Raw genomic sequence first — 8,423 nt, forward strand, 5'->3', positions numbered from 1 at the left:
GTTCCACGGTGGCCTCCCACATGGGCAAACCCATGTGGGGCCACCGTGGACAAACCCATATGGGGCCCATATGTCAGCCCTCCTTTCCCCCATATGGGGCCCACCTAGGCATGCTGGCAGGGAGAACTGGAAAAATGTCTCGTATTACGTTAAAAAATTCTGTCCTGATTACAAATTCATGCCACACTTTTCAGAACATTTTGTTCATTTCTACGTGCTGCTTTGTGTTGGTTTATTACCTCATGCATTGCAGTTTGGTTGTGATTTGACGGTTTGTGAAAACCTTTGATCACTAATAGTTTTTTCCAAAGCACTGTATATTTGATTATTCCCATTCAGAACCACTTGAACAAACTGCAACAAGTCTTTTAAACATTCCCTCTTTTCAAAATGAGCAAACAGTCCAGATAAAGGCCCGGCATTGTGGAGGCTCAGAGCTTTTGTGTTTCCCTTTTGAAGCTGAGCTTTCCCTCAGCGCTCAGGAAAACGTGTTCACCCCGTTTTCTTTTTCTTTTTTTCTCTGCTGAAGCATTTCTGGCACTTGGCAGCGTGAAGCTCTGCCAAATGGAAGAAAAAAACCCCGACAACACAGACGGAGAGAAAGAAAGAGCACCCTCAATCAGGAAGTGACAGCTTTTTAGCTGCGCCAAAGGAATCAGGCAACTTCCTGGTCAGGTTGCCATGGTTACTGGAAACTCGGCCAGCTGCCGCAGCCGTTAGCCGTTAGCGGCGACGGTTAAGACGGAAGAGTTAAAGACAGACTGACTTTTAAATGTAAGCAAAACGTCATTACTGTGTTTAATGTATGTTTCCGTTATGCTTAGAGTTTTTTTTACAACGGCGTATTGAGTTGTTTCTACTAGAAAATTTCGGAGATTAATGTCAAAATGTTGTCGTGTTCCCTTGATTGTAACATTTTCCTACAGAAATCGAAATGAAAATATGGGGATTTGTATGATATTTATATTTTGGTGTTTCTCCGTGACTCTGGTAAGTAAGCTTGAACACATGTTCAAAATGATGTTTGCGTCTGATACAGTAAAAAATAAAATCTATAATTAAGTGTAAGGAGTTTCATTCACAAAGAGGAAGTGACGTCATTGTGCTTACTGGTTGCTCCAGTGGCAAATCTTCCCGTGTATTTTTGCAATATTCTTATCAACTGACTTGAACTGTTTTTTTCTTCTTTTTTATTTAAAACTACTTTAAACTTAACAAAAAGACAATCAAAAAGTAATTTAAACAAAACATCGCTCCATGTGCTTCCCTGTCCCTGAGTGAATAAAAGCACTCCCGCAGCATTACTCTGCCACCACCGTCCTGGTGAGTTAATTTTTTTCCCAACACGTTTCAGTTTAATCTTTTTATTTTTTTTTTGTGGCTCATTTTGTCTGAATAACAGGATAATAATAACAGAATAACAGGAGCTTCATCATAACTATGCAGACCTTGTTAAAGGGTGTTGACCTTCCCTCAGTACCTACCTCGATTAAATCCATTAAACACTCAAATTTATCCAAGTTAGAAAATATGACTAAAATGATGATACATGGTCAAAAAAGTCTCTTGCCTATTAATTGTGCAGACATAGAAAAACTGTAAAACCGAGTCGAGTGAACAAGAGGTTTTTGTTTGCTGTATTGAAACTGAGACTGGGCTCCACTAATTTTATTTTGGGACACCAAAATAAAAGAGGCTGGATTTAAATGAGCCCTTTTCAGCTCTCTATTAACAAAAAAAAAAAAAAAATGCAACAACAACAAAAAAACATTAAAAAACTGCATCCTTTCTCTTACGCTTCACTGTTGTAGTTTTTGCTGCTCTGTCGTATAAAAATAAAATGGCTGAATCCTCAGAAAAATGAGTAAAAACTTAGTGGGTTTGAAAGCTTCTGAATGCACATAAGATTTTATGTTTCTCAAAATGTCTGGAAAGAGCTTTTTAAAATTCTGATTTTGTGAGCTGCATAGATAGTTTTCAATGTTTCCAGCAGTGAGTGAAGGTCTTTGTGTGGCTGTGGCTAACAGATTAGCTGTGTGTAAAGGTAAACACAGCTGGGGAACCCCCCGGTCCTCATTTATCTGGGTGTTTGCTCAGAGGATGCGCCCTAATCTTCCCACAGAGACGCGACTCTGTACACAACCACAGTCCTGCTAATTCCTCCATCGTTAAACTTGGAGGATCTTTGTGTCTACAAATCTCTCTGTGGGTGGCAGGACTCTGAGATAAACTCATTATCATATAATCGTAGCAAATTTTTAAAGAATCTGATGAACGATTTTCTTTCTGCTGAGAAATCAGGAATGTTTTTATTTTATTTTTTATTTTTAGGTGAAAGACATTGTCAACTCTGTCCTGTGTAGCTTATTGATTACTGTAAACTGTCCACTACTGGACGCTAAACCTGTTTCACAGCGCCATCTGCTGGTGATTACTTTGCATTCCTTTTTTATATTTGTGGTTAGGGGTTTTCTTTCCACTTATATCTGTTTTATTTAAATATATTTATTAAATGTATCTACACACTAAAATAATCAACCAAAAGACGTGTGAACAACATTCCTGGCTATCTACTATGGAGGTCCAAAACTGACATAATTAAAACTAAAAGTAGAAATATGTATTTTTTGTTTTTCCTTTGCTTATACATACATTGTTGTTAAAAATATATATGTTTTGTTTTTTCGATTTCTCTATACACACATTTTTGTTAAAATACATATATTTGCTTTTTCCTTTTTCTTACACATGCATTTTTGACCAAAAATATGTTTATGAAAAAGAGGAAAAAACAAGAAATGTATATTTGTTAATGACAATTCATGTGTAAGGAAAAGCAGAAATACATATTTCTGCTCTTATTTTTAATTATGTCTGTTTTGACCCTCCATATGCATAAGGAAAAAGTATGGCAGACCAAAACTGATTTAAAAATAAAAGTATTTTCCCCCTTTTTCCTATATATGAATTGTCAATAAAAAAAAATCTATAGAATTTTTGTATTTTCCTTTTCACATACATTGTCAACAATGTGTAGGTTGTGACAATGTATGTGAAAAAACACATTAATTGTGTTTTTTCACACAATGTATGAAAAAACACAATGTTTTTTTCATTGTGTCAATACACAAATGTATTTTGTCAATACATTTGTGTATTGACAAAAATGAGTGTATAAGAAAAAGGAAAAAACAAAAAATATATATTTCTGCTTTTATTTTTTAATATCAATTTTGGTCCTCCATATATAACATGGTAAAGCAGCGTACTTATTGATATATTGTTTGTTTTTTATTAGTAGTTTCTGGAAAAGAATGTATGTATCAAAATATGCAAGGACCCATAAAAGAATAAACTGACCTGTCCTTTATATATAAAATTAAAATATAAATTTCATGACGTTTTAAAACTTTAACCTATTTTTAAACTGCGCTTCTTCTCGGCTTCCGTTGACGTCGCCTTAAAACGTTTGACGTCAGTATAACAACAACCTGTCATGACAGCTCGAATGAAGAAATCTCCAGAACAATATTTTATATGAGCACTTATAAATCCACATCCACCTGAATGTGAGATTCACCCTAAAAGGTAAGGTTCCGACCCGATGGATTATCGGAACAAATCCGAACTTAAACGGACCAGAGCGGGTGTGGGCTAACTTAGCGTTAGCTTATGTCTGTTTTGAGGCTGCCTAGCGGCGTTGTGGTGAAAAACGCCTAAAAGCGAGGTTCTGGTACCGATTTTCTCGGATGGAGAGCGGTATAAGCTCATGACGTGGATCTTAAATGGTGAATTGTGTCAGTATAATCAGAACCGGAAGAGCTACCTGAAGCCGAACTCAGATTCTAACCGACATAGCCTAGCTAAGTTAGCTTAGCATCGGTGTGTTGTCTCCAGGTTAACTAAAGTTAGCGGCGTTGCCTCTATTCTGTATGTGATGACAACTTCAGCAGCTATAACATCCATGATAATAATGCGCAAATGAGTTATTGTTTGCAAATTTAACGCAATTTTAATGTTAATAAGACACATTGAAAGTGTTGGGGGGGGGGGGGGGGTTATGTTATCCAGATGGCTAGCTGCCCATTTAATCTAACTGATGCTCGTGTTGTGAACAGTTAATTCAGCTGCCTCGCCGTGTTGTCCATCAGTCTGCACAGTCAGCGAGTTAAAGTAACGCCGTGTGGGTGGCGTGGCATTGCGTGGCACCCAGAGACACGCATTGCAGGTGCGTTGCAGCGGATGCTAACCAGCATTGTGTCTTCATTGTCCCCCAGTCTGTGTGCGATCCAGGGCGGGCAGGACATTCCGACACCTGCCACCTAGCCAGCCGGAGAGACGGGGAACAGGATTGGGAAGCAGGGCGAGGCGGGCCCCGCGGAGCCGGTGGAGAAGATGGCCGGCAGCCCCGAGAAGAGCTCCACCGCGCAGGAGCTGAAGGAGCAGGGGAACCGGCTGTTCCTCTGCCGCAAATACCAGGAGGCTGCTTCATGTTACAGCAAAGCTATCGTGAGTCTGTTCCACCAAACACACATTTATGCAGATTTTTACATTTTTATCACAACAAAACCACAAAATCCGACGATGTTTATGTAATAAGCAGCAATAAGCAGAGTTGGGCAGTTAAATTTACTCAATTACATTTACTTGAGTAACCTTTGATAAAATATACTTTTAGAAGTATATTTACTACAATGTACTTTAAGTATTTTATTCTGAAGTATCTCTGCTCTTGAGTAAAATTGCTGTTTCTACCCACTGAAGGAAAAACAAACATATTTTTTTAAAAAAAACTTCGCCAGACACACACCTGCAGTTTTTATTAATGTTTCATAAGTTTTTTATTGAAAGAAACTTATTTGAAAACATTTTTTGTTTGATTTTGTTATTTCTTGTTACTTATATGAATTATTGTCATTTTGGTCCTTAAAATGCTAAAGTTTTCACTTAATTTTATATTTTGGTCCATCTGACTGAAGATGTCATTTTTAAATATTAAATGATTGATAATTGATCAGTTACTCAGTACTTGAGTTGAGTTTTTACTCTGATTTGAGTAAAAACATGTTGAAGTGGTGTTATTCTTGAGTATAATTCTTGGGTTCTCTACCAATAAGTAGGTTATTTTTGTGAAAATGAAGGGAAACAATATTCCTAACAGTCATTAGGCCTGAAACGATAACTATAAATGGTCCAGAATTTGTTGCCAGGACTACTGATGTTGTTTTGAGACCATTTTCAGTAATATAACGGTAATAAAGGCATAATGATCTCAAAGATCGTTTAACACTGGAAGGCATTTTAAATATTAAAAATAAACAAACAAAACTATAAATAAAGTGAATTATGAAGTCTCTGGAAACAAAATTGTCCTTCAAAATAAGAGCTGGTTGAGACCCAAACATCAGACTGGAGACTTTTTGGGAGAAAGAGAAAAATGATAAATCATGTAAATGGAAATTATTGAGCTCATTTGAATTATCCTGTGATTAATTGATTTATTGCAACAAGCCTGGTCTCAAAATGACAACACTGTCGTTTGTCACAATAATTGGTGACATGCAGAGTAGCACAGTTAATATATTTACAATATACTGTTCAGTCCTAATAATAACCTCTCATCATCACCACAGACTGTTTAGAATACCACGACTGATGGTGAAACTCTATGTAGCTGATGATGTCATCACAGTATTTACCAGAATGATGGTATCTGCATAACTTCCTCTTAGTGGGAATAGTTCAGTGATCTGTTGTGTTTCTGTAGCGTCCAGCTGAGTTTCTGTTTCCTTCAACCTGGAGAACCGTAATCCGTCGGTGGCGGTGTACTACACCAACCGGGCGCTCTGCCACGTGAAGCTGCAGCAGTACGACAAAGCTCTGGCAGACTGCAAGCACGCACTGGAGCTGGACAGTCAATCGGTCAAGGCTCACTTCTTCCTGGGCCAGTGTCACCTGGAGCTGGAGAACTACGACGAGGCCATCGGCAACCTGCAGAAAGGTCGGAGGAAACGCCGGAAATAAACCGCTTTTTAATGGGTTGCATAATTACCATCATCAGTTTCCTCTGTTGCAAACAAAACATTTTCACTTCCTGTCTCATTTCTGTTAGAGATCTGAGTGTTCTGCACTCAGAGGACCCAAAAACTACACTCAAGTCAGAGGAGAGCTTCTTGAGCATGTTTTTAGTCGGAAGTAAAAAAATAGCCGTCCAAGAAATTACTCAAGGAAGAGTAAAAAGCATTTGGTGGAAAGTCGACTCAAGAACTGAGTAACTGATGAAATGATCAAACATCCACCCGTTTTCTAACATCCTGGTCCCTCGTGGGGTCAGGAGGTGCTGGTGCCTCTCCTGTCCGGGTCACCTGGACCCGTCGCCAGTCTGACGCAGCAAATTATCAAACATTTAATATTTAAAAATTACGTCATCACACGGATCCAAATTATAAAGTGCTCTCCTTTAGTGAATGTTTGATCAAACTATGAAACTTGATACATTCTGGGCAGATAGTTACATATTTACGTACAAATTGTTTTCTTTTTGGTTTAATTGCTGCTCCATGTTCTTTCAGTACATGGTCTTAGTTTGAGTCTTCGCACAATTTTTGAATTGTTTCAGGCCTAATGTTCATGAAAAAAAAAAAATTGATCATTTATCAATATTTGGCTGATCACTGATTTATTCAGAGAAAAATCATCTGATTCGGTGCATCCAGCTGTAAATAAAACATGGCTGCTTGGGTTGATTAGGTTCCTGACTTATTTTTCTCACAGGCTTCCGGTTGAGCTGTTAGCTTTAGCATTCTGCCTGAACACATTTACTTCATCCTTTTGATGCCATGTGTAGCTTATAACCTGGCAAAAGAGCAGAGGCTGAATTTCGGAGACGACATCCCGAGCGCGCTTCGCATCGCCAAGAAGAAGCGCTGGAACAGCATCGAGGACAAACGCATCAACCAGGAGAACGAGCTTCACGCCTACCTGACCAAACTCATTCTGGCCGAGAAGGAGAGGTGAGGCTGGACACGCAGCAGAACGACACGCTTCACCTCCAGAGTAAAACCTGGAGACTCTGAGTTTAAACCTGGAGACTCTGAGTTTAAACCTGGAGACTCTGAGTTTAAACATGGAGACTCTGAGTTTAAACCTGGAGACTCTGAGTTTAAACCTGGAGACTTTGTTGTGTTTTCACAGAGAACTTGAAGAATACAAAGAGAAACAGGATGACAATCAAAATGGAGGCGATGCTGGAAAAATTTCATCTAAACATGTGAGTTGTTTTGTTTATTTACTAGGACTGCTGCTGTATGGAGGACCAAAACTGACATAATTAAAAATAAAAGCAGAAATGCGTATGTTTTGTCTTTCCTTGCAGAAATATTTTTTAAAATGTGTTGAGTTCTGATGTCTGATTTCCTTCCTCCTGTTTTTATAATAAAGTGATTAATCGATTGCAAAGTTAGTTGATGATTATTTAAATAATCAATTAATCAGAATTAATTGTTTCAGCCCTACTGCTTTTATCCTTTAACTTACAGAAATAATGTTTAAAAATGCTGAGTATTGATGTCTGATTTTCTTCCTAATTCATCATAATGTGATTAATCAATTACTAAATTAGTAGATGATTATTTAAATTGATGAATTGTGGTTAATTGTTTCTGAATTATTTGTTATCCTTTAAAAATGGCAGAAATGTTTTAAATGCTTTTGATTATTGTCTGATTTTCTTCTTAATTTTGTCATAATGTGATTAATCAGTTATTAGACGAGTTGACAATTGTTGAAATAATTGATTAGTCATCGTTAATCGTTTCATCCCTGTTATTTATTTCTTCGTAACCTTTAAAAACAGCAGAAATGAAATATTTAAAATGCTGTTGAGTGTTAATGCCTGGTTTTATTTCGTCTTAATGTGAAGGAGAAGTATTTAATGGAGATGGAAGAGCTTTTCTCTCAGGTGGATGAGAAAAGAAAAGTGAGTATGGAGAATGATTTTCACTTCCTGTTGATCGTGTTCATTGATAACACAAACCTGTAACAGATTTAAGGGAACAGTTTTATAACCAGCATGACTTTATCCAGTAAACATTATGTGCTCTTTAGTTTTACTTTTAGCACCGATGGTTACCATGGAAACTATTTCACAGCACCGTCTGTCAGCAGACGGATGATGATCTGGATTTAATGAACCTAAACTCTGCAGAAGGAGCTTTTATCGTGTTCATATCGTCATCATTTTGAGCTGAACGTCACATTTATCCCCTCATGTTTTTCTCTCCGTCTTTCAGAAGCGAGAAATCCCAGATTACCTTTGTGGAAAGATCAGCTTTGAGCTGATGCGGGAGCCGTGCATCACACCCAGCGGCATCACCTACGACCGCAAAGACATCGAGGAGCATCTGCAGGTAGAAACGCCCGAC

The 8,423-nt window shown here is 37.8% G+C and overlaps 1 protein-coding gene across 2 annotated transcripts in view; it reads left to right on the top strand.

Moving 5' to 3' along the window:
• The first annotated feature begins 510 nt into the window (after positions 1 to 510).
• The window catches only part of LOC106942924 (STIP1 homology and U box-containing protein 1-like), a 14,020-nt gene continuing 6,107 nt past the window's right edge, over positions 511 to 8,423 (top strand). Inside the window, exons 1-7 of one of the 2 annotated variants that reach the window (XM_015026278.1) lie at positions 511 to 774; positions 4,278 to 4,509; positions 5,803 to 6,001; positions 6,848 to 7,013; positions 7,195 to 7,270; positions 7,922 to 7,978; positions 8,292 to 8,408. In XM_015026278.1, coding sequence (XP_014881764.1) covers positions 4,396 to 4,509; positions 5,803 to 6,001; positions 6,848 to 7,013; positions 7,195 to 7,270; positions 7,922 to 7,978; positions 8,292 to 8,408 — 729 coding nt within the window. In that variant the 5' untranslated portion in view covers positions 511 to 774; positions 4,278 to 4,395. Of the gene's footprint in view, positions 775 to 3,446; positions 3,589 to 4,277; positions 4,510 to 5,802; positions 6,002 to 6,847; positions 7,014 to 7,194; positions 7,271 to 7,921; positions 7,979 to 8,291; positions 8,409 to 8,423 lie in introns of those variants that run through there. The other variant, XM_015026277.1, reaches the window with a different exon arrangement.

The sequence above is a fragment of the Poecilia latipinna genome, unplaced genomic scaffold (assembly GCF_001443285.1).
Source record: "Poecilia latipinna isolate Pla-1442-1.1 unplaced genomic scaffold, P_latipinna-1.0 Scaffold4680, whole genome shotgun sequence".
In the NCBI taxonomy this organism is placed as follows: domain Eukaryota; kingdom Metazoa; phylum Chordata; class Actinopteri; order Cyprinodontiformes; family Poeciliidae; genus Poecilia; species Poecilia latipinna.